This window comes from Geotrypetes seraphini, chromosome 13 (assembly GCF_902459505.1).
Source record: "Geotrypetes seraphini chromosome 13, aGeoSer1.1, whole genome shotgun sequence".
Taxonomy (NCBI): domain Eukaryota; kingdom Metazoa; phylum Chordata; class Amphibia; order Gymnophiona; family Dermophiidae; genus Geotrypetes; species Geotrypetes seraphini.
In genome coordinates, this window is record NC_047096.1 from 60982317 (window position 1) to 61009000 (window position 26684).

The 26684-nt window shown below is 43.1% G+C and overlaps 1 protein-coding gene across 4 annotated transcripts in view; it reads left to right on the forward strand.

The window, feature by feature from the left end:
• ZNF281 (zinc finger protein 281) overlaps positions 1–26684 on the forward strand; it is a 46296-nt gene that overhangs the window by 13526 nt on the left and 6086 nt on the right. For all 4 annotated transcript variants that reach the window (XM_033918695.1, XM_033918696.1, XM_033918697.1 and 1 more), the window contains exons 2-4: positions 5364–5492; positions 16724–16847; positions 19181–19264. In XM_033918695.1, coding sequence (XP_033774586.1) covers positions 5364–5492; positions 16724–16847; positions 19181–19264 — 337 coding nt within the window. The remainder of the gene's footprint in view (positions 1–5363; positions 5493–16723; positions 16848–19180; positions 19265–26684) is intronic.

The window sequence follows — 26684 nt, forward strand, 5'->3', positions numbered from 1 at the left end:
GTTAGAATCTAATCTCTTTTTACATTATGTAATCATCAAAGATTTTGATATCAAAATATGTTCCCCAAAATAAAACATTTCCTGAAAAAAAGGCTAATCAAATTATAATCTCTGAAATAAGAAATTTAAGCATTATAATGTTTGCATGACATACAATGTAACTCTTTTTAAGAATCAGAGTTGGAGTCGGCACATTTTCACAGATTCCAATTCCAGTAACCCCAAAATTGCTCCCAACTTCGGCTCCAGCCCTGCTCATAGTACCTTTTGGCCCAGATGAGCTCCTGTTTTAGACTTCTAATTCAGTTGAACATGAGGATCAGGCATGTTGGGTACCTGTGTTAAGATGGCTGGTGGTGCCAGTTCTCTGCCCGTTCCCCTCTTCCCTGCCTAAATGTGTGAGCTTTGGTTTCCTTTGGACTCCCTCCTTTTAAAAAAATTAAAAGGGGAGTGGGCCCATTTGGTAAGTAGCAGACTTTCCTGCAATTCTAGAGTCCCCTGTGTAAAACCCATCTGGAGACAGAGCATTTAGTAAAAAAAAAAAAAAATCCAAGCAGGAGGCAATTCAGCTCAACCCGGAGGGAGCAGAGTCAACAGGCAGAGCTATAGGGAACAGGGTTCAGTCTTCTATGAGTAGACTACCTTTATTCTCCCAGGTCAAGCCGAAAGGGTTTCCATTGGAGAGTTGCCCAACTTGGGAGTCACGGCTGACTCAGGTTCATGGAGGCAGAACTAGTCAAAACACAGTTCCTGCCCTGGCAAGTGGAGAGCAGTGTCGGGAGCATGTTTTCATTGTGCTGTGGGCCCTGACGTAGCTGAGATTGAGCAGGAGGCAGCTGTTTTGGGGAGTTCCTGCGCAGGTTCTGCTCCTGTAGGAGATTTTGGGGAAATCTCTGTTCTTTCCTTCTCAGTGCTGCCAACAGAGGATGGCCTGAGAAGGGGTATGGGCTCATATGATGGTGCTAGACTGCGGCATCTTGGGGCGACGGGGGCTCAAGAGCCTTTTTCCCTGGAGTTTGTATTATTACTCCATCGAGCTTAGCTCCTGTTACAGTCTTTCCGAGTACTTCAGGGCTTAGAAAGCCCTCAATATTGCAGATTCTCAGGCTAAGATTCCAGCCATGTTGAACCCTGAAATGGCAGGCACTAGGTGGCAGCCTAGGAACTTCCCAGTTCATGAAGCCATTCAAGAATTGATTACTGCACGATGGTCTACTCCAGATTCCAGTTTGAAGGTGGCTTGGGCTATGTCTTGCCTTTATCCCCCTTCCCACAGAGAAATTAGATTAGTTGAAATGGCCGAATTTTGACTCTTTGGAGCCATCTTTCACCAGAAAACTACTCTCCAAGTGGAGGGTGGCATTCCCTTAAAGACACCCAGGATCACAAACTGGAGGCCTCTCTGAAGCTTGTCTTCAAGGTGGAGGGTCTTTTATTGTGAGCAGCAGTCTGTAGTTGCTGCATGAGTTTGTCTCACGTGGATCTAACTTGGTCAGGACCTCGACCAAGCAGATGGATTTAGCGTTGACAGTGCAGAGGTCACGTTGGCTGTATCACTAGGCAGCAGTCATGGTGTCCAAGCAAAGGCTTACAAAACTTCATTTTAAGGAGTGACTTCTTTTTAGTGAAGAGCTTGTACAGCTGGTGAAGGAACTCGGTGACTCTGAATCCCAGCATTTGCTGGAGGACTGGCCCAAAGGAGTGGGTTGGCAGTCCCAGAAGTGGACCTGTTTTTGGGACTAGAAATGCTATCATCCAGGTCAGGCCCAGAAACCCAGAGGGATTATTTTCATCAGTGTTAGCCCTTTCACGCTTCACAATAATGGTCAGCTGATCCACTCCACATTGGACCATATAGGGGGATTATCCTCTTTTTTGAGGAGTTGGCCAAAGTTTTCACGAATCAGTGGGCGCATGACATTATTTCAGATGGGTACAAGTGAGAGCTGGCTTTGCCAGTTGTAGATTCCTTTTTGGAATCCCCTTGTCATGCTTCTTGCAAGCAGGAGATGCTGCAAACTATGGGGGCAGTGGTTTGGTCCCTCTGGAAGAGGCAGGGATGAGCATGTGTTCTGTCTGTTTTGTTGCTATGAAGAAAGGTTCCTTCTGCCCAGTACTGGATCTCAAGCACGTGAATAAATTGTTGCAAGTCGGGTGCTTTCAGATGGAAAGGCTTTGTTCCGTGATCGTAACTATCCAGCCGGGGTTGTTTCTGACTTTGTTGAACTTGAAAAAGGTTTACTTGTACATTTCCATTTGGCCACCTCATCAATGTTCCCTGCGGTTTGTGGTGCTGGGTTGGCACTTTCAGCTTCAGGCCATGCCCTGCTGTCTATGGCTCCTCATACCTTTTCCAAGGTGATAGTGGTTATGGCGGCTCGCTTAAGTTGCAGGTGACGGCTTTTGTTTCTGGCTGGGGTCATCTACAGAATAGCTCCCTTACATTGCACCTGGATATGGTGTGTTTTCTCAAAGGAGTCAGTTATTCCCGCTGGTGCGAGTGTTATGCCTGGAATGGAATGTTAATTTATTTCTTTGGATTCTTCAGAAGCTTCATTTGAGCCTCTTCAGGCAGCTAAGGTGAAATATTTGACTTGAAGGCTGTGTTTTTTATGGCGATTGCCTCTGCCAGGCATATTTTGGAGTTGGAGGCTCTCGTAGGGATCCCTTTCTTCATTTCTCGGAAACTGGAGTTATGGTTTGCATGGTGCCCTCTTTCTTGCCTAAGGTCATGATTGCCTTTCATTTGAATTGGCCCCTCTTCCTGCCAGACTATCATGAGGACGACAGTCTGGAGGATTTTGGCCAACTGCATCTTTTGGTTATATTCTGGGTTTTGAGGAGGTACCTGCAGGTTAAGAATGAATTCCGCCTCTCGGATTTTTTTATTTGTGCTTTTTTGGGGGGCTATCTCAGGGGATAACAGCCTCGAAACTGCTTTAGGGATTTGAGATGCTATTTTGTCCACATATATGTGGACAGGGAAGCCAGCCCTGCAGACTTTGCAGGCGCATTCCACCAGAGTGTTCGCCACTTTGAGAGAGGAGGCGCAGTCATTTCCTTTGGATGAAATTTGTCGGGCGGCCACCTGATCATCCTTACATATGCTTTCCAAGCACTGTAAGATGGATGTTGAAGTGTGAAGTGATGTGCTTCCTTCGGAGTGTCTGAGCTCTCAGGTCATCTTCACTCCCTAGTTAAGGACTGTTTTGCTAATCTCATCCTTCTGGATTTGTCTGCTGCTAATAACAGGGAAGGTAAAATTAGTTCTTACCTGATCAATTTCTTTCCCTTAATCACAGCAGATGAATTACACAGGTTGTTAGAAACAGAGCAACATGATGGCAGATAAAAGCCTTATCCCAGGACAAGCAGGCAGCATATTCTCACATGTGGGTGACGTCATCCACAGAGCCCCGATATGGACAGCTTTAAAAGTGCATTGCCACTTCACGAGTGCCTTCCCGTGAAGAATCGCGGCTCCTCGGTTCTTAGTTTTCCACGGAGCTAAGAAGTTGTGTTTTTTGAACATACGTTCAAATTTTGCCTTCCCGCTCGCATATATATTTTAGTCATATTTTTTTTTCATCTTTTAGATACGTGTTTTTATTTGTTTATTAAAAAAAAATAAATCAAACACTCGAGGACATTTTTTTCCTTGCTGTTCTCACCTCGTGGGCTTCGCCCGTCTAGCCTTTGTCATTTTCCTCAGCCATTGAATTCAATTTGGCTGAGGCAGTTTTTCCATTGATGTCCCGGAAGCTAACTGGTTTTAAAAAGTGTTGCAGGTGCCAATGGCAAATTTCTATCACTGACCCACATAGTTGGTGCTTAACTGCTTACAGGGTCTTAGCCAAGAACACTGTGTTGAATCATGCATGCGGTGTTCTACCCTACAGAAACGTACCATTAAGAGTTGAAAGCTCCAACAAGAAAAGTTGTTTGGCACCGATATGGATACTGAGAAGACATTGCAGCCTTCAACATCGAAAGCAAACATGATGGCAGATAAAAGCCATATGGCCCGTCCAGTCTGCCCATTCGCAGCATCCACTATCTCCTCCTCTCACTAAGAGATCCTACATGCCTGTCCCAGCTTTATTGAATTCATACATTCTTTGTCTCCACCACCTCTACTCGGAAAAGTATTTTCTTAGATTACTCCTGAGCCTATCGCCTCTTAACTTCATCATATGCCCCTCTCATTTTGGAGCTTCCTTGTCAAATGAAAGAAACATGTCTCATGTGCATTTATGCCACATAGGTATTTAAATGTCTCTATCATATCTCCCCTCTCCCGCCATTCCTCCAAAGTCTACATATTGAGATCTTTATCCATCCCTTACGCCTTATGATGAAGACCACTGACCATTTTAGTAGCCTTCTTTTGGACCATCCTTTTTATATCTTTTTGAAGACGCGGTCTCCAGAATTGCACACAATATTCTAAATGAGGTCTCACCAGGGTCTTATACAGGAGCATCAGTGCCTCTTTTTTCCTACTGGCCATTCCTCTCCCAATGCACCCTGGCATCCTTCTAGCTTGTGCTGTCACCTTTTCAACCTGCTTGCCCACCTTAAAATCATCACATACTCAAACTCACACTCAAGTCCCACTCCTCTTTTGTGAACAAAAGTTCTTCATCCCCTAAACTGTACCATTCCTTTGGGTTTTTGCAGCCCAAATGCATGACCTTGCATTTCATTGGGATATATTTGAGGTGATCTTTTGATCTGGCTATGGTCTCCTAGAAGCGATAGATTACAAGGAGAAGGGAGTCCTGTGTTGGTGGCTACTGGAGTATTTGTTCTGCTTTCTTAAGAATTTACTGAAGAGCCAGGCAATGTGCCTTCCTTTATTGTATGTATCTCGTCTGCTGTGCGTAAGGGAAAGAAAATTATCAGGTAAGATCTAATGTTACTTTTTCTCTCCCTTTCTCTCTCTCCGTTGTCAGACACATGCATAGATTGGCAAGAATTCCATGAGAAACATTAGTGTTCTTTTCCAGTTGATCATGGAGTAAATGGAAGTCCCTGTCTTTTGTGTAACCTTGAAGTAATTGACCCTCCTATTCATTTGTGGTGTAAAAACCTGATGATTAGCCCAGTGGGCTGAGAACTTGGATGGTGGTGGGGTGTTGATTCCAATTTCCACAGTGGCTCTTTGTGACCCTGGACAAATCATTTAATCCTTCATTGCCCCAGGGATAAAAACTTAGATTCTGAGCCTACTAAGAACAGAGAAAGTACCTCTGTGTATTATGTAAACTGCTTTGGTTGTATTGCAGAAAGGCAGTACTGTATATCAAAAATCTAACAAATAAAATGTGTATAAATCTTATTGTGTAATCTTTTTAATGCAGTTTTTGAACCGGAGTGAGAAAACAATTGGCTGCGATCTGAAACCAAGCACATCTGTAAAGAAAGGAAGAAAGTCAAACCCAGAATCTCAGGAAGCCAAAACAAAGCGGAAGAGGAATGATTACTCAAAAGTGAGAATTTCTAAATGTTTTTATTGGTTTTTATTTTTCTGTGGGGTAATGTAAATTTGCTTCAGCCTCGTCGTCCTGTGAATCACTTTAGTGGACTTAGTGTGTTTGAAAGATTTTTGTTGTTTTGGGTCATTGCAGCAGGATTTGGGTAGTGTTGAGGAAGGATTTAGTTCAGGCCTTGACAAGTTTTCTTTGAATCTAAGAGCCAGCCTGAACACTTGGGGCCTATTGCTTTGACCCTGTCCCCTGCGAGGTCTACCACATCTCCTTTAGAGCCTGATTTACGGTTTTCCCATTCTGTGTCTGTGAGAATTGTAAGCTTAATAAATAAGGCCTTTAAATCTGCTACTGTAGGGTGCTGACAGATGCCAGCAGCACCTCCCCTCTTCATTATCATGCTGTCAGCAGCATGGCAGTGACCCTGGATAGCTACATCTAAGGCAGTTGCCTTTTCAGCTTTACTAGTTATCATGGCCCAGGTCTGTGTTAGCCTCTCTCTCATTTACCTGCACCCTGCCCTAATCTAGCCTTTCTCCTCAGCAGTCCAAAACCTCTTATTCTAGGGTTACCATATGGCTGCAGTAAAAGGAGGATGGATCGAGACATCTGGGTTTTACTTTTATTGAAAGCAATGGAAGTAATGAGGACAGATTGAAAGCAATAGGAGTACAGTGTCCTGCAAACTTTTTGACACCGCAGCACATTTAAACACTGTGCCGCACCTGAAAGGCATCTAGAAGTGCACGGACATTGATGCGATGATGTCACACACATGTGTGATGTCATCACTTCAACATCTGCATGTGCGTGGAGGCCCTCCAGCCGCAGCCCTGAGCTATTTCTATGCCAATAGGGGTTACTGACTGAGGAGAGGTACGGGGAGAGGAGGAGAGACGCTGGCAAGAAGGAGAGGCGCCAGCTTCAGCTGACAGCCTACAGGACGTGCCTCTTGCCACGAGAGGCACATTCTGCAAGCAGTCAGCTGGCGCCTCTCCTCGCCAGCATCTAGCGGCACACCTGGAATCTGCCTTGGCACACAGTTTGCAATACACTGCTCTAGTTAAGTCTGTCATCTCCCCACCTTCCTCTTCCATGCCTTTTCCTTCCCTTCCCTCTTTACCTCCCTTCGTTAGGAAGCTGGATTGCCATACCTCCCTTCCCACTGCTTCGGTTGCTGCTGAAGAAACAAATGCTCCATTTATACCCACATAAGCAGCTATCATTAGAGTTAAGCTGTGTGATGCAGGGAACTCTGCATGTCTCAGAATTTCACTTATAAGAGACTCTTTTGGCAACAGTTTCCATGGCAACATAGCTCGTCTCTTTTCATCTTTTTTATTGGAAATGATGGATGTATTTCTAAAATCCTCTTTGTTCTCTGCTTCCTGTGGTATTATATCAGAAATTTTCCTTCCAGTTTTCCCTCTTAGGCAGTACTGTGCCTTACCCTCTCATCTTATTCTTTACTTGTTTTAGTTTATTTTTTAGCATCCCTACTAGTAAGCTACTTTTGTGGTCATCTTGTATCTCATCAAGCTGATAGAAAAGAAGTTATGGAGACATGTTGGCTGTTGGAGGCTCACATGCAGCAAGAAAAGTGTGAACTTTTTTTAGTGCTAATGCTGAGCATTGGGGCTCTGAATGCTTTCACACAGACACATTTATACTGAGGTCCAAACAAAGGAAACGTCTCATTACTGCTGATCTTCTTTGCTGCATTGCTCTGAGAGCAATTGTCCCACTTCCCAAGAGGCTGGTCATTCTCAAGATGACAGTCTGGATGTAACATATTACATGATGGCAGATAAAGACCTGAAGAGTCCATCCAGTCTGTCCAACAGTCACACTCATTATCAATTCATGATTTAGCCAACAATAAACACAAGATAAAATACTTGAGCATTGTCTTTCTTTAACATTTCTGGGACATAGACCATAGAAGTCCACCTAGCACTGTCCTTAGGTTTCAACTATTGGAGATGCTGTTGAAACTCACATCATCCTCTCCAAATCCATCTTGTCATTTTTTGGACACAGACCGTAAAAGTCTGCCTGGCACTGTCCTTGCATTCTAGTTACTGGAGTTTCAGTTGAAGCACTCTCCAGCCTATCCTAAAGTGGATTTCCATATATAGGACACAGACCATACAAGTCTGCCTGGCACCGGCCTTCGTTCTTCACAGCCAGAATCACCATCTAAGTACAACACAACACATCAAACACATGCAACCATTTAAGTTCGGTGTTCACGGAAGAAAATCCTGGAGAAGGACCAAAATCGTCCGGCAAAGTTACACACGAAAATGGAATAGATTCTGCACCGTTCATGGAGGAAAGTATTTATGAACAACTTGAAAAATTGAAGGTGGATCTAACCCAGGATACTGAGGGAGCTCAGAGAAGTTCTGACAGGTCCTAAGACTTGTTCAACAAATCTCTGGAGGTGGTAGAGGTTCCTGGAGTTTGGAGAAGAGCGGATGTTGTCCCTATTCACAAAAGTGGTCGCAGAAATGAAGTAGAATGCTACAGGTCGGTAAGCCTCACTTCAGTTGTTGGAAAAATAATGGAAGTGTTGCTGAAAGAAAGGATAGTGAACTTCCTAGAATCTAATGGGTTACAGGATTCGAGGCAACATGGTTTTACTAAAGGTAAATCGTGCCAAATGAACCTGATTGAATTTTTTGATTGGGTGACCAGAGAATTGGATCAGGAATATATGCTAGATTTAATTTACTTAGATTTCAGCAAAATATTTGACACGGTTCCTCCTTGGAGGTTCTTGAACAAACTTGACAGCCATAAGCATGCTAGGCTGTATAAAGCGAGGGATAACCAGTAGAAGAAAGAAGGTGTTGATGCCCCTGAACAGGTCGTTGGTGAGGCTCCACTTGGAGTATTGTGCTCAGTTTTGGAGACTGGAAACAGGAAGTTGTGGCAGAGAGAAAGCTTCGGGGTAGCACTGGTAACTTGTGAGAATGGTTGCCGTGCTGGGGCCCCTGATGGTAAGGTTCTTTTTTTTTTTTTTTTCATTATATTTTTATTTTCAAATTTCATAAAAAGTGTACATAATAATAAAATATATTTGATACATGCATGGTATCACTTTTATATCTATCACAATGTATATCTGAATTTGATTTTCCCCTTCACCCTCCCCCCACCCCTTCACCACTTTAATATAATATTTTCAAATTTTATAAAAGTATATAACATATTAGAATACAATTGATAATTATTCAATAATATATTTATATCTAATGCAATATATTCTGGATAAATTTTATTCATTTTCCCTCCCCCCACCCTTCTATTATCCCTTAATCATTTGTTACATTTTGTATCATATATTATAATATATTATATCTAAATTGTTTTCCTTACCCCCCCCTATATGTGTGTCATAAGAAGATCTCTAAAAGAAGAAAGGAAGAAAAAGTATTCTATTATTTAATCATTACAATATTTTGTCAATGGCCCCCATATTTTTATAAATTTATTATATGTCCCTTTTTGTATTGATATTGTTCTTTCCATTTTAAAAACATGGCATATTGTATTCCACCAAAATGTATAGTTTAGGTTGTTGTAATTTTTCCAATTGTTAGTTATATGTTGAATGGCAACCCCTGTCATAATTAATAAAAGTTTATTATTTTCTGGTGAAATTTGACTTTTTTTTCTCATCATTGTTCCAAATAAAATTGTATCATATGATATTGCAATATGATTTTCCATTAATTTATTAATTTGTGGCCAAATTGAATTCCAAAATATTTTAATATAAGGACAGTAATATAATAAATGATCTAATGTCCCTGGTTCTAGATTACAGTGCCAGCATCTATTAGACTTAGAACTGTCTAGTTTTTGTAAACGAGTAGGGGTCCAAAAAGCTCTATGTAATAAAAAGAACCATGTTTGTCTCATAGATGCTGACACTGTACATCCCATTCTCCAAGACCAAATCAGTGGCCATTGAGATGCATTAATTTGATGTCCAATCTCAATGCTCCAAATGTCTCTTAGACCATTTTTTGGTTTTTTATTCAAATATCCAGATATTAATTTATACCACAATGCGGCTTGATGTCCCAGGAAGTCTGCTTTAAAGCATAAGAACTTTAAACTATATTGATTGTTTAATGATTTCCATTCAGGGAACCCAACCTGAATGGCCTGCTTCAATTGCAACCATTTAAAACTTTGTGTTTTATTAAGACCAAATCTATGTTGCAATTGTGAAAAATCCAGCAGTCTACCTTCTGAAATAATATCATCTAGAGATCTAATTCCTGCAATAATCCAGTTCTTCCAAAGGATTTGGGTTCCGCCTACTTTGATCTTGGAGTTTATCCATATGGATTGATTAGTTGATTTATATATTGGGATGGGTGTTAATTTATCAATAAATCTCAATGTTTTCCAAGTATCCATTATTATTTTATTTTCTTTGTATCTTTTAGGTATATTAATACTTGGTAAATGTACTAAATTTAGGGGAAACATAAGGCGCCATTCCAAATATAACCAATCTGGTGCATTATCTATAAGTTCTGGGAGGATCCAATACATACCCTGACGTAGAATATAGGCTTGATGGTACCTATAGAAATTTGGAAAATTTACCCCTCCCTCCTTAATTGATTTTTGTAAGGTTACTAAAGCTATTCTAGGTGTTTTACCAAGGTTCTTAAGAAACTTCCTTTCTACCTTCACTGCACTGAGGTAGATCCTTCGTATAGCTATTACAAAATATAATTTGTTCTTTTACATTATGTATGTGAACTTGTAATCTGCCTAGAAATTTTTTAAATAAATATATACCCATTTATATGTGATTGTAGGGTATATTATGTATGTGTTCAATATTTTAATTCTCAACTTATTATATGTTTTACATCATATAGAAAAAGCACAAACATCATCAAAGCAGGTGCCATAAGGCGGTAAGAAGGACCAAAAGAGACTATGAGGAAAAAATAGCAAAGGAGGCAAAAAACTTCAAGCCGTTCTTTTGATTTATTAAGGGGAAATGACCCACAAAGGAAGTGGTGGGGCCGTTGGATGACCATGGAATAAAGAGAATGCTAAAGGAGGACAAAGCCATCGCCGACAAACTGAACACATTTTTTGTGTCTGTATTTACCGAAGAGGATATATACAATATACCAGAAGCCGACAGGCTATACGCAGGAAACAAAGACAGGAAACTGACAGGGTTGAAGGTCAGTCTAGAAGAGGTATGCAGGCAGATTGATAGGCTTAAAAATGATAAATCCCCGGGACTGGATGGCATCCATCCGAGGGTAATCAAGGAACCGAAAGGGGTTATAGCTGATTTGCTTCAACTAATAGCCAATCTGTCGATCAAATTAGGAAGGATTCCGGAAGACTGGAAACTGGCGAATGTTACGCCAATCTTCAAGAAAGGTTCGAGGAGAGATCCAGGAAACTACAGACCAGTGAGTCTGACCTCGATACCGGGAAAGATGATAGAGGCGCTGATAAAAGACCTCATCATTGATCACCTTGATGGACACAATCTGATGAGGACCAACCAGCATGGCTTCAGCAAAGAAAGATCTTGCTTGACAAACTTACTGCACTTCTTCGAGGGAGTAAATAGGCATATAGACAAGGGTGACCCGGTCGACATTGTTTATCTGGATTTTCAGAAGGCGTTCAAACGACTACTTCAAAAAATTGTGAGCCCTGGAATCGAGATTATCATGTGGATTAGAAACTGGTTGGCGGATAGGAAACACAGTGGGGGGTAAATGGACAATACTCGGACTGGAAAAACGTCATGAGTGGAGTGCCGCAGGGTTTGGTGCTTGGGCCTGTGCTCTTCAATATATTTATAAACAACCTGGAAATTGGTACAACGAACGAAGTGATTAAATTTCCAGATGACACAGTTATTCAGAGTAGTGAAGACACAGAAGGATTGTGAAGACCTGCAATGTGACATAAACACGCTCGAGGATTGGGCCGTGACATGGCAAATGAGGTTTAACGTGGATAAGAGTAAGGTGATGTATGTCAGCAACAATAATCTTATACACTAATACAGGATGACAGGTGCAGTACTCGGAGAGACCCCCCAGGAAAGAGACTTGGGAGCACTGGCAGACAAGTCAATGAAGCCGTCCGTGCAATGCGCGGCAGCGGCAAAAAGGACAAACGATGCTAGGAATGATTAAGAAGGAGATCACAAACAGATCAGAGAAGGTTATCATGCCGCTGTATCGGGCCATGGTACGATACCACCTGGAATACTGCGTCCAGCACTGGTCACCATACATGAAGAAGGACATTGTACTATTTGAAAGGATCCAGAGAAGAGTGACTAAAATGGTTAAGGGACTGGAGGAGTTGCCGTACAGTGAGAGATTAGAGAAACTGGGCCTCTTCTCCCTTGAAAAGAGGAGACTGAGAGGGGACATGATCGAAAATTCAAGATAATGAAGGGAATTGACTTAGTAGATAAAGACAGGTTGTTCACTCTCTCCAAGGTAGAGAGAACGAGAGGGCACTCTCTAAAGTTAACATAAGAACATAAGAGTTGCCTCCGCTGGGTCAGACCAGAGGTCCATCGCGCCCAGCAGTCTGCACCCGCGGCGGCCCATCAGGTCTTCAGTTTGGTCCTTTTTCCATTTTCTGAACGATATTTTCTTGTCACCTATCGCCTATTGCATTTGTTATCCACGCTGGGTTTTTTTGTTTGATTTTTTTTTAACCCTTTCCTAAACTTGGGGACGTACAGGTTTTGTGCTTTATGCACAGTGTCCTTGAGTATGGACCAGGCTTTCTCTATGGTCTCCATCCTCCCTGAGCAGCTCCTGAGTTTCTTTCCCACCATTTTTCTCATAGCATCGTAGTTCCCTTTTCTGAAATTGAGCGCTGACGTTGTGGTTCTCCTCACCTTTGATGTTCCTACTTCTAATTTGCACTGGATCATGTTGTGATCGCTGTTTCCCAGTGGCGCTATTACTACCACCTCCTTTGCGGGTCCCCCTAGCCCGTAGAGGATTAGGTCGAGAGTGGCATCTCCTCGCGTTGGTTCCGTGACCATCTGATCCATGAAACAGTCCCTCACAGCCTCTAGGAATTTTGTTTCTCTCGCGCAGTTGGAGTGACCAATACTCCAGTCTATCCCAGGGTAGTTGAAGTCCCCCATCACTACCACACTTCCGCTTTTGGATTCCTGCCTCAATTCAGCCTCCAGGTCCTGGTCGTTGGCTTCCGGTTGTCCTGGTGGGCGATAGTACAGTCCCAGTTTTATATCAGCCCCATTTCTTCCTGGTAACTTAACCCATAGTGATTCCAAACCTTCCGCCCTTACTGCTGTTTCCATCCTGGTCGAGTGAATGGAGTCCTTTATGTATAGCGCTATTCCTCCACCCTTCTTGTACGTTCTGTCTCTCCTATAGAGTTTGTACCCTGGTAGGACCACATCCCATTTGTTGTCCTCAGACCACCATGTTTCTGTGACTCCAATTATGTCTAGGTCCTCTTTGTTGGCTATGACTTCTAGCTCTCCCATTTTGGCTCTTAGGCTCCTTGCATTTGTGTATAAGCAATTTAAGTCCCGGTTGTTTGCTTTCCCTGCTGGATTTTCTCGTGGTATGGTGCTCCCACCGACCCCCCTCATGGGTTGCCGGCCCCTGAGTTTCGCTTTGTTCTTCCTCCTTCTGCAGTGTGTCTTCTTTGTCCTCAGCCTGCTTCCCCAATTTAGCATGTCCTCTATCTCCTGTTGTTCGCTCTTCTTTTTTCTCTCTAGCTTCACTTGTTCCTTGTACCCCTGTATTTCACCTTTTGGTCCTTTATCACATTTTTCCCGCTCGTGCTTAAATTCTTTTCTGCTTTTTCCCTGCTCAGTATCTTCGTTTGATACTCTTGTCTGAAGCGTCGTTGTTAGATCGACTGTCAGCTTTCCCCTGTTCCTCAGTGTAAAGCCTTGTCTATTTCATTCTTGACGTTGTTTGCCAGCACTCTCGTTCCTGCTGTGCTCAGGTGCAGTCCGTCCCTCCTGTAGAGCTTGGTCTTTCCCCAAAAAGTTGACCAGTTCCTTACAAAGTGGAAACCTTCCTCTTCGCACCATCTCCTCAGCCATCCGTTTATTGCTTGCAGCTCGGTCTGCCTCCTCATATCCGCCCTTGGCACTGGCAGGATCTCTGAAAAAGCTATTTTCCTTGTCCTCAGCTTCAGTTTCCTTCCCAGGGTCTTGAATTGCTCGGTTAGTGTAGTCCTGTTGTAATTTCTTCTGCTGACATCGTTGGTTCCAACGTGGATTATCACTGCTGTCTCCTTCCAGGATCCTCTTGATTCTGTCTGTGATGTCCTTCGTTCTTGCCCCCGGGAGACACGTCACTAGCCGGTCTTCTCTCCCTCCTGCTATGTGACTGTCCACTTCTCTCAGGATTGAGTCTCCCACTACGATTGCTGAACTTTTTGGTCTTAAGTCTGTATCTCTGGCACGGTCCGCTGATTCTCCCTCTGGGTTCTGGTGGGTCTCTGCCTCCTCTGACTGCTCGGTTTTTCTGCAGGGTCCTTCTCCCCCGGCGTCTGGTGGATTCTGTCCTCCATCTGTTGGTTCCCGTCTGTGTTGCTGGTGATCCTGTACCTCCACCATCCTGCAGGCCTCCTCGATGAATCTCTCGAGCTCCCTGACTTGCTCCCTGACTTGATCTCTGGTGGGATCCTCAGTTGCCCAGCATGGTTCTTCTAAGGTGCGGAGTCCCTCCAGCTCCTGGACCTTGGTCTGCAGTCTCCCGACCTCTTTCTTCAGGCTTTCCAGTTCCTGACATCGACCGCATATGTACGCCTGCCTCCCGGAGGGGAGGTAGTCGTACATATGACACTCGGTGCAGTATACTGGGAAGCTCCGCTGGGTTCCTGCTGCCTCCATTTTTTTTTTTTTTTCCTCCTTCCTGTAGTCCCTCGGTGTGTGGAGGTCTGGCGTAAAGAAGTTCTTCTTCACCCAGAGAGTTGTAGAAAACTGGAACGCTCTTCCGGAGGCTTTTGTAGGGGAAAACACCCTCCAGGGATTCAAGACAAAGTTAGACGAGTTCCTGCTGATCCAGAACGTACGCAGGTAAGGCTAGACTCAGTTAGGGCACTGGTCTTTGACTTAAGGGCCGCCATGGGAGCGGATTTCTGGGCACGATGGACCACTGGTCTGACCCAGCAGCAGCAATTCTTCTGTTCTTATGCTTTTAATCATTATCATTAATTTATTACTTTTTTTGTATGCAAGTTTTGATGTTAGCATTTATTTGATTCTTATTTATTGTTTGCTGTTTGCTATTGTTTATTTAGACATTAACTGTACCCCTGAGGCAGGCCTTTGTGCCGAAACAAGTCAGGTCTTCAACACGTGCCTATAATAACAGTGTCCATCAAACATTGGTTTTAGCACTTTAAGGACTTTTGATCCAATAAGAAATAGACTGTTCACAGCTTTCGATTCTTGTTTTTGATATAGAATTTTAATTGTCTTAATAAATTTCAATTTATGTTTTAACATATAAGAGCATATTGTCTCAGCCCCTTCCCCACTTTTTCTTGTTTTCTGTGGTACACAGCCACCAATCGTATTGAAAGCACACTCCAGAGGGGTTGCTGCCTCTTGGATAAACATTAAGGCTGTCTCACCTGAGGAGATATACTGCCAAAGTGGTTTACATAACAGTAAGAAAAATTGTATTTAGAATTACAATGATAGCAAGGAAAGTAGTAACAAATATTGAACCAATCATTCAGCCAATTATGCAGGTAAGCAAAAGGTCTCAGCAATTCCCCAAAGCCGAGTCTCTGAACATTTATTGAAAAAGAGGTATTTTCAATGCTAATTTAATTTTTTTTTCTCCAGTAGACTTAATTGTAGTTAATCCTGTTAATGTGTTTGGTTTATTTCCTGCTGCAGTGGGTCCATGGCCTTTACCTGCAGCAGGGCTGATGTCTTCATCTGCAGTGTGTGCACCACTGCCTCTAGCCCTAGTGTGTAAGCTACAGGTGGGCACCTTCTTATCCTTGGTGACCTGTGGCCAATAGACATGTTTCATTCTGTTTCCATCATACTTCAATTGTAGCATCATTTTGCTGAGATTTCAGTATAGATGTTATACCTCATGCAGGTTGCCATATATACTCGAATATAAACCAAGATTTTGAGGCCAAAAAATTAGCCCAAGAATGGGGGTTTCGGTTTATATTTGGGCCAGTGTCCAGCGCCCATCTGCCCCCCTCCGGGATTTGTCGCAGGCCTCTGCCGGGCCACCAGACTCTGCACCCTGTCCCCTCCCTCCCTGTCCATTGTACCTTATCTCTGCTGCATACCTGGAATCCCTGGTGGTACAGAGGTGTAGCAGGCAGGTGCAAGCTTTCCATGCTCCTTTTGCCTCGCTGCTAAACCGGTCACTGCTGCGAGTTCTGGCTTCAGCTGTACCAAGCAGCAGGAGCTCATTTTGGCGCTGCTGCTCAGCACTGAGCTGCTTCCTGAATGGCTCCCGCAAATTTTCGCAAGACTTGCCATAGCCATTCAGGAAGCCGCTCAGTGCCGAGCAAGAGCGCGCTTTGAACATGGTGTAGAGTCTGGGAGGGAGGGTGGGACAGGGTGCAGAGCCTGGAGGGGAGGGAAAGGGGCTGTGTGCAGTGCTTGGCAGGAAGGGGGCCTTTGTGCAGTGCCTGACAGGGGAGGAAGGGAAGGAAGGGGGCTGGGTGCAGTGCCTGACAGGGAGGGGGCTGGTTGCAGAGCCTGTCAGGGGAAGGAGGGAAGGGGGCTGGGTACAGTGTCTGGCAGGGAGGGACTGGGTGCAGAACCTGACAGGGCAGGGAGGGAGGGGTGCAGTTCCTGGCAGAGCAGGGCACTTGAATATTAAGCCACCCGACTTATGTTCGATCCAACCATTTTTCCTCCTTTTATGGGAGAAAAATGAGGGGGGTCTTCACTTATATTTGGATTGACTTATATTCGAGTAAATACAGTACTCAACAAGAATTGATGAGAGAACTATATTCTCTTCCTCCCAAGAGATGCTTTCTTTTGACCTTTTATGTATATTTACCCCTTCCTGCATGCCTCTGATGAAGTGTATGTGTGTCCTGTAAAGCTCATATGCCAATAAATTAGGTAGCCTAGAAAGTACTGCCAGCTTCTGCTAACACAGCTACTGCTTTGGAAGTGATTTACCTGTAGTAGCCATCTTTCTCTCTTGTTTTCTCAACAGTGTATGGTGGGAGATGGTGAAGCTTCCAGTTTGTCCCCTGGTCAGAAACCTCATCTTTGTGAGCACTGTAATGCAACTTTCCGAAGCTCCTATCATCTGCGCAGACATGTTCTTATTCACACGGGTATGTCCATATTTCCATAGTTTGGGTTTGGTGGGGAAGGGGAGGCCTCGCTTGCTGTCAGTAACTGTTAGTGATGCCTACACAAGGCAGAGAACCAAATAAATAATGTAGACGTCAGGGGCAGCTGTTTAAACACAAAGATGAACATCACTAAACATATAATAATAAGAAAAAAACAAATCATAATACAATCAACTACAAATAAAACATATATTAAAGCTTAATAAATATACACAATATAAATTAGTGTAATCCTAAAATGTAAAATGCTTGTGTAATGACACTTTACATTCAACAGTACACGCAAATTTTTCATAGGGTACATCAGTGTATCTCAAACTGTGTGCCGAGACACCCTGAGATTCCAAGTGTGCTGTGGCACACTGAGAAAGAGAGGTGCCTACCAGCTGACTTCCCTACGTGGTACAGCGCTAGCGCTACCCGATTCGCCAAAGGCTTGCATGTTTCCCCCTTTTCTCTAGTGTCCTCCAGCTTCCCCCTTAGCCTCCCGGTCTCACCTTTAAAGCTAATTACAGCAGCCTGCAGAGGATCACCGGTAGGTAAAATGATTTTATTTTCAATATAGTGATTGACATGTGTCAGTTTTGAGAATTTATATCTGCTGTGTATATGAAAAATGAATGGAAAAAATTGCATTGCAATTAGTAAAGGGGATGGAATCTGGGGCAGAGCTTGGGTGGGCCTAGGGAGGTCTGTGGTTGGGGTACTTAGCTTGAAGTAGTTGAGAAACACTGCTGTAGGCAATCAGCTGGTGCCAGTGCCTCTCCTCTCCGGCTCTCTTCCCTGCTAGCACCCCCTACTGGCGTCTCAGGGCCCATCTGGAGGGCCTCTGCACAAGTGCGGACGTCAACATGATGTAACGCATTTGCGTTATGTCATCATGGCGATGTCCACGCTCTTCTGGGTGCCTCGAGCCATGGCTACTACGTTTAGTGTGCCCAGGTTTGAGAAAGTTTGAAAGACACTGGTGTACATTAACAAAAAGAATCATGATACAACTGCTTAAAAATAATTTAAAACACAAGTATAGATCTTTCAAGAAAACTACCATAGATAGAGATGACGAGATGTGAATATTACAGACATGTCTGCATGCTTACAAGACAGCAAATGTCTTGATAGTGTCTTAAGAGATCAGTACATGTTGGTGTTTCCTGCAGTGTGCTTCTTTGTAAAGGATCTAACTCAAACAATGAATTTGATCAAGTATATGATGGCACCTACCCAGAAGGGAATCGAATCGCATTTGCTTCCCTCTAGTAAAGCAAATTGGCAAATCTAAAATTCAAAGCCACAGTTTAAGTGAAAATCAATATAGCTGAAGTGTCAGCAGGCTTAGAAGCAATTTTAAAAAATAAAGACTTGTTACTTAGGCCAGTAGGTTGTGCTTCTAGTTTCATCAAACAGCCTAACTTGATGTGAAAGCGAGCTTATGATAGCTACTAAAAAGGTCAAAGGTTCCATCTGGATAAGAACTTTAAAAAACAGTTTTAAAAAAATACTCCAAAAAGCATCTCTGAACATCCAACAGCGTTTCATATAAGTTTTTCTTCAGTAACTCTCCATAACTCTGTCCTGAATACTTTGAAATGTCTAGTGCCAGAAAACAAGTGCATTTTTGGGGAGGTGGTGGTGTACCGTAATGAGTTTTGGCCAGTGGGTCTGCCATGCTCTTTCAAGCATGTTTAATGTACAGCACTGCGCACATCTGGTAACACTATATAAGTAATAACTAGTAGAAGTATAGTGCATAGCGAATGTACAGAGCATTTCAGAATGAATGGACTTCTTGGAGCTTACATTTGAGTGAGACAGAAAACAAGAAACAGATGAGAGGCTTGGAGTTTCAAGTTTATTAGGAGACTTGATCAATCGCTTAATCAAATATTCTAAGCGATGTACACTTTAAAATTTAAAGTGCTAGAGCAGCAAGGCGTCTGCTCTTCAGACAGGAGCTATTTAAATTAATTGGGTAAAGCTAGCGCAGATTGCAGCGCCCGGCTAGCACAATGTCTGCGTGCAGTATTTGAGGCACATGATGCAGAACTTGCATTATGTACCAGGGCACAGCTTATTAAAGTCAATCGTAGTGAGGCTATTAGCCAAGTTTGCCCCAGTGCAGAGAATTGCACAGAAGAATCCAAAGTGAGAACAAAGTAGGAACATAAACGCCACATCTGAGAAGATATAGAAGAGTTAGCGCCTGGCCTCCATTAAGAGCATGAGTAAAAATATATATAATAGGGAAAGTGGCAAGTCTGTGCAAAAATATTTGCAGTCAAATGATTTAATTTATTATGACCCTTCTTTAGGTGAGCGACCATTTCAGTGCAGCCAGTGTAGCATGAGTTTCATCCAGAAGTACCTTCTGCAGCGGCATGAGAAGATACACAGTGGTAAGTCTTATAAAGCAACAGCTGCTGGGTGCATCCAAGAGCACATGATTGGTGGAGGCTGAAAGGATGCTTAAAGGAAAAGAACAAATTTAAAGGGCTGCTAAATGGCATTTTCCAGTGATAATAGGCCAGGCATTCTAGACAATAGGGACGTACAAAAGCAGTCTCCCCAAATAGCTAGGGTGTCTAGAATATCTCACCAATTGCACTGGAAAAGAGCTTACCAGGGTAAGTACATAATCTCTCCTGGTGATCACTATGAGCTCCTTTTACAAAGCTGTGGTAAGCGCTAGTGCTGCCCGATTCGGGGGAAAATTTTCGATTCGATTCATCCTTTTGAATTAATTTTTCAATTTGATTCAATTTTCCTGCCCAATTGGCTGTTTTTTTGTTTTGTTTTTTTTTTTTCAAATATTCTAGCGGGTTTATTTTGTAGCCTCTTCACCCACCCCACCCCCTTTGCCTTCTCCTATCCATGCTGGTGCCGTGGTGTAAATAAAACAAACAAAAAAGATGTTTGCTCTCTCTGTTAGGTCCCAGCTTACCCACGCTATCTAACACCAGCTCTGGTAGGATACACATTTCAAATCTGACATATTGTAATCACAAAACTGAAAATAAAATGATTTTTTTCTACCTTTTGTTGTCTGCTCATTATTCAAATCATGTTGGTCCCAGGCTCTTGTTTCTGTTTGTCTTCTGTTAACTCGCTTTGCCAGGGTCTCCTGCCCATTTGACATTTTCTTCTTTCTCCGTGCTCACCATCTCTGTCCTCCCCTTTCATTTCCCTTCCCTCTCCGGGAGGTCTGGCATCTTTCCTTTTTTTTTTGTCTACATCTCCGCAGTCCAGCATTTCTCTAATGACTACTCCCCCACCTCCTGCAATCCTCCAGATAATTCCCCCCCCTATGTTCCTCTTCTCCTTAGGATCCAATAAGTAAACTTGCACTCTTTGGGTCACCAGCAGCGTGAGTGAAGCTTTCCCTCTACTACTGCTTCTCACCTAAGTGGGACCAGGAAGCAGTAGCAGAGGGAAAGTTTCCAGGTGCAGAAAGCAGTGTGTTTACTTCACTCATGCTGACGGTGGCCTGAAGAATGAAAGAGCGGTTGCAGCGATGGATACCACCATCCCCAGATCCACCATCTCTCCTTTTCTCAACTACCCTTTCATCCAGCGTCTCTCCTTCCTTCCCTAAAACCCCAGGGTCCACCATCTCTCCCTTTCTCTTCCCAACTGCCCCCCTATCCAGTATTTCTATCCCCTCTCCCTCCACACTACTCCTTGGGTCCAACTTTTCTTCCTTTCTTTTTCTTCCATCCCATTGTCCACTATCTTTCTCCCTCTCTTCTATTTTCAGACCCATTATTTCTTCCCCTCCCCCACCCTCAGTCTGGCATAATGCTTTTTGGACCCCCTCGCTCCTTTTGTGTACAACTAATAGCTACACCAGGGGACCCCCTGAAAGCTGGCATGTTTCTCTCTTCACTCCACTGTTGTCCTCCTGGCCTCGCTTTAAAAACTAATTATGGCATGCAGAGGATCACTGGTGCTGAAGCGATTTTAGTATGCTGCTGGCAGCCTCCACTTCACATTCCCTCTGCTGTGCTCGCGCCCCTCCTCTGACGTGATGTCCTGTTTTGGGATGGGATGAACTGCAGCAGAGGGAATATGCAGCCTGTGAGAATCACTACAGTGCCGGTGATCCTCTGCAGGCCATAATTAGTTTTCAAATTGATATCGGGAGGCCAGGGGGAAGCCGGTTGACTGTAGAGAGAAGGGGAAAACATGCTGGCCTTCCGGGAGCCCCCTAAAGCCGCGTGGCCATGGGTAACATGTCTTGTGAGGTCCTCAAAATATTGAGGATGCTCAGACACCCACAGCGCTGGCGCCTATGCCCCTATGCAGCACTTCCTGACCGCCCCTCCCCTCGGTGAGCTCTGACATCGGGCCTCCTAAAGCAGGACCAGCAGCGGCAGTGGACAGCTAGCAAGTGGCAGCGCTTAGGACAGGCTTTTCGCTGACAGAGAGCTACAGCTCCTGCTTTAGGACTCCTGAAGGTATGCGGGGAGGATGGTTGGTCACTGAATTGGTGGGGGCCCAATTTTTAAGAAAACGAATCGATTCACTGAAGTGAATCGATGCGAATCAGGCAGCACTAGTAAGCGCTAGGGTATCCTGTGGTAAATTCATAATGTGTGTGTACAAACCATACACACACACAGGGGGGTATGTTGGGCGAGAGTGGACACTTTTATGTTAATAATCGTTTGTGCATGCTGACTGAGTAGCGCTTGAGCCTTTACCGCCTACAAAATAGTTCTCAGAAAGAGCTCTGTGCTAATGACAGCATTAGTGTATGACCATTAGTTTGGAAAATAGGCCATTTTCTGGCTAGGCAAAAAATGGCCTTAGCATGGGGCCTTTTTTTAGTGCAGCTTAATAAAAGGAGCCCTGTAAGAGCCGGTGATGTTGAAAATTCAGGGCTGTTTAAAGTGCAGCACTGATAAAGTTTGCAAGCACAATTTATATTCAGACATGATTAGAGAAAAATAATTCCATCAATTAATAACTCAGACAAAATTCATCTGCTGGGATTGCAGATAATGAAGTTTTATTTATTTTTAGATTTATAATTTAACAGAAAGATTCAACAATAAGTACCCTTCATTCAGCTAAAACATTCTCTTGTTGCACTCGCTTGAACTGTTGAGGATGACTTCTGTGAACAGCTCACTTGAAGTTTTTCTACATCATTTCAATAGGGTTCAGGCATGCGATTGGCCAGTCCAAAACACATTGTTTTTCTTCAACCATTTTGTAGTGGATTTCTTCAGATATTCAGAGTAATCTTGCTGCATGACTCGTGGACAGATGGCTCGCTTTCTCTTCAAGAATTTTCTGGAACATATGGCAGTAATCCAGGCATTTGGCAAGGGAAAAGGCTTTGGTAATGGTAAAGGGGCATGGATTTGATATACTGCCTTTTGTGGGTCCAACCAAAGCAATTTACATATATAATATGGAGGTACTTTATCTGTTCCTAGTGGGCTGACAAAGTAAGTTTTCTACGTGGGGCAGTGAAGGGTTAAGTGACTTGCCCAGCGTCACAGGGAACTGCAGTGGGAATTGAACCCGGTTCTCAGGCCACTGCACTAGGATACTCCTCTTGCTGAATTATTTTCAACATTTTGCCAAAGAGAAAGAGGATGGGAACTTGATATACTGTTTTTCTGTGACTACGCAGTTCCCCTGGTTCTCAGGCTGCTGCACTAACCACTAGGCTTCTCCTCCAAGTTATTGTCAGTATGGCTTCTGAACTGTTCTTTGGATTCTTAGATCAGGAATGTGCCTCCTGGCTTAGTCTTAGAAGTCCTCATTATTCTGTTCAAGAAGCAAGATAGACTGCTTTAATTTTCAAGGCCAATTTCATAAATGAGGCCAGTTTCATAAAATTTACGCAAAAATGTCATGACAATTGGAACCAATTCTGCCTAATCTTATTAATAAGATTTTTCAGTTTGATCTGCGTCTGCGCCTCCACTTTTGGCCATTTCCGCTTTTTTGTTTTTCCTAACCTTATTCAATGACAACAGAGTAGCCATGGATAATACCAAACGTTTTCTGATGACTGAAATAAACTTGGACATAAACATCCTGCTTTGACCTCACTCATTACTGAAAAAGCCTTTGATCAACTTGAGTGGCACTTCTTGTTTCGAACCCTGGCTGAAGCCTACTAGAATTTTTCTAAATAATTATTTTTGAGTTACATTTGAGAGTCTCATCTCTCCAGTATTATTTACCTTGATAATATATTTTCCAGTAAATAGGGATAGTATGCTGAACCCCCCTCCCACCCAGTAATTTATCTGATGCGCCTGCTTTCTAAATCAAGCTTAATGGTCAGCTCCATAGCTAAGATCTGTTAGATTAGGAAGAAACTGTATATAGGATTACAAGGGAAGAATAGTTGAGCTCCATAAATATTCAGGCTGTTTGTTTTGTTTAACTTGTATTTTCATGGATTCATTGTTCCTTTCAGAGGCTTGTTAATGTTTTAACTACATTACTGCTTCTTCAATGATTGTTTTAAATTCATCTGAGCAGATCAGTCACCTGGTTTGGCAAAATAGCCCATATCCCTCCTTCTCCTGTCATCTTCTGTAGAGCTGTCACCAGCTTTGATACAAACGGAAGGGGGCAGCAGAGACCATGGAGAAAGAGGAGTTAGAGTTGAAAAGCTGTAGTTGAAATCTTCTGCACTATGCTTGCAAACACAGATGGATAACCTCATGGTTCACCATACCATCCCTATCTACTGGAAAAGATATTGGTAAGGTAAGGCCCTAATCTCTTTTTTTGTCTCTTCCATCGTATCTATTTTGTCAGAGCTATTCTTTCCCTAAAAAGGATTCTTTGTCTTTTATTCTGTCAAGTTGTCATTAGCTGGATTGCTGTGTTTCTGTCTTTTTTTTTTTTTCTGGTTTACCTCTGGCTACATTTTAAGTGTTTGCATCTCAATCAGTCTACATCAGTCAAATTGAGCATTATGAAGTAATTTGACTAATGCTTAAAATGACGCCTTTATTTACTGAGCCTGGCTTCCTGTTTCAGCTTGAATTGAATGCAAAATACTTTGCTTTGTGTAAAAGTATAAGTTACTGCATTATCTACACTATCTCCAGGTTTCTCATTCTGTATGGTCTAGCTCGCTCCCTTCGTTCCTTGTAGTCTGGCTTTCTCCCTCCTTCATGTCTTCAACAAGGTATTTCTAGAGAAACAGCTTTCTGCTACTTTAGTTCTCATCTCTGGAACTCACTACTCCTGAATTATCAATTTGAATCCTCTTTCTCAAAATTTAAGAAACTGATCAAAACTAGGCTATTCCAGCTTGCCTTTTGATGACTTGGCATTTCCCTCCCAAACCTCATCGTAGCGGAACCCCTGTTGCCTCCCTTCTGCCTTGCTTCTTTCTTTTCCTCATATTGTAAGGGGGGGGGTAATTTCTCCTAGTTATTTCCTTCGTTTTTTTCTATAATGGAATGTATTTTCTTTTCTCATTCAATTTTTAAAGCACAAACCACTCATCAGCATTTTTGTGCAATAGACGGTAGGTAGAAAGTAACAGAAATAAATACAGATCCTATGGCAATTCCACGAGTGGCGCAGGTGGAGATCTCCTCTTCTTGACTTTTGAATTAAGCAGTCTTTGAGATTCATCTTAGGGTAGTTTTCTGGGTGTAGATTTATGCAGCCACAGCCCAGTGTTCTTGGTGTTGTCAGTCCTGCTTCATAGGATCTGTGCTTGGTCTGTGGGGCAGTTTCAGTCCCGTGTCACCCCAGCTATGTCTTCTTGCCTTAGGTCAGTGATTCCCAAGCCTGTTCTGGAGGAACCCCAGTCAATCAGGTTTACAGGATATCTACAATAAATATTCATTAAGTTGATTTGTATATACTGCATCCTTGGTATGCAAATCTATCTGATGCATGTTGATTTTGGATATACTGAAAAACTGACTGGCCGGAGCTCCCTCAGACAGGTTTGGGAACTCCTGCCTTAGATGGTGGCCATAGATTCAGTGACAAGGTGGTTTTTGTGACTCTGTGCAGCTTGCATCTGCATAGGGGTTAACTCGGTTTCCTAGAGAGAGATTTTCTCCTTAGTGAAGAGTAGGAAAGCAGATCAGTACCAATTGTATTGACCTTGTGATCCAGGGGAGGCTTTGACTGTCTAATTGGTAGCATACTCGCTGACTTTGGCCATGGCAGTAATGTAAGATTATTTTATTTTTATAAATAGACTGGCTGATGTCTGTATATGTGCGACACACCCTCTTAGGTGTGTCTGCTTCCATATTTAAATGTTGCTCAAGAGAGGAGAATGCGGCCTTGCAAAATTGATATGTAGTGAGGTCTGATCTTTCTTCCATCTGGAGGTCTTATCCCACTCTGGACTAGTTTAGCAGTATGATAAGGAAGGTGAGATTTGTTATCACCTGCTAATTTCCTGTATTTGAGTCGTGCTAGATGAGGACCTGCCTGGGAAAACTCAAGGCTCACTGTATTCCTTTTGATGTCTTCTACTAGTTGAGATGCTCTTTCAGTTTTATTCTTGCAGACATAGTTTTCCAATCATAATGGTGGTTAGGTGCAAAGATTTGCTTTTCAATATACTGGATTTTTCTTCAGATCTGCTTTGGCTGTACTATACTGATAATGGTGTCATTGAAAGCTCTGTATTCTCTGCCTCCATTTGCTAGTTGGGGAACATGACACTTATCTGGTCTGGTCCAGCAAGCCTCAAGAAAAGGAAAATGGGCAAGAACGTTTTCATGTTTAATTTAGTAATGAGGTCCATCGCGCCTAGTATTCTGATTCAGGCAGTGGACAATCCAGGTCAGAAGTATCTGATAAGATACTAAAAAGCAAATAAATACTATGCCGCTTACCCCGGTGCATAAACTATGGCTTTTTCCTAAGTCTATATATCCCACAACAAAAAGGAAATGTAGCCCCACGTGTGAAAATATGAACCAAAAAAGGAGTGGGGAAGGGACACGATCAACCAAACTTAGGAGCAAACAGTTTATCGAAAATACATGAATAAAATAATGCATCTACACAAAGGTATGAGTCTCTCAATCCTTATTACTAGTTTATGAACTTTTCTTCCAGGAGCCTGTCCAAACTTTTTAAAAACCCAGCTATGCTAACTGCTTTGACTACATCCTCCAAACAGCATTATTCAACCGCCTGCAGTGAGCTAAATTAGCATGCAGGCACCAGCACTGAATATCTGGGCTAATATTACTTGCATGGCCCCTGGCTGAATATTGGCTGGAACCAGCATAGCAAAAAATAAATTGCTGAGCCACCACAATCTGCCCTCCCTCTCTGATTCTAATCCTCTCACTCCCTCTTGGCCCTCTTCCATGTAGGATATCCTCTCACCCCCACAGGCCTGCCTGCAATTCCTAATGGTCTAGCAGGGGTGATTGGGACAGGAGCGAAGCCCACTTGATCCAAAATGGCTGCTGCGGCCCTGTACTTTTTGCCAGAGATAGAGGGAAAAGCCTAGTGTAAGCCATAGCAGCTTATGAGTATTGCTGCTACTGCCAAAATGAAGACTTGATCTTTAACAGGTACACCAGGGTGGGAATGGAGAGAGTTTTACGGAACAGTGGACAGAATAGGGAGGGGAGGAAAGATGGACTGTATATTTTTTTTAAAGGGGGAGGAGGCGAAGAGATGCTGAACTAAGGGAGAGAAGTTCAGAAAAGAAATAAAAACTATACTCTTCAAGAAATTCCTGAAACAGCCCTAACTTCAAACTTACCGTCCTCCCTTTCCCCCTCTTCCCGCCGCACAGAAACTACATAACCTACTCTTTACCTCTCTAGAAAGGACAAATGCTCTTCC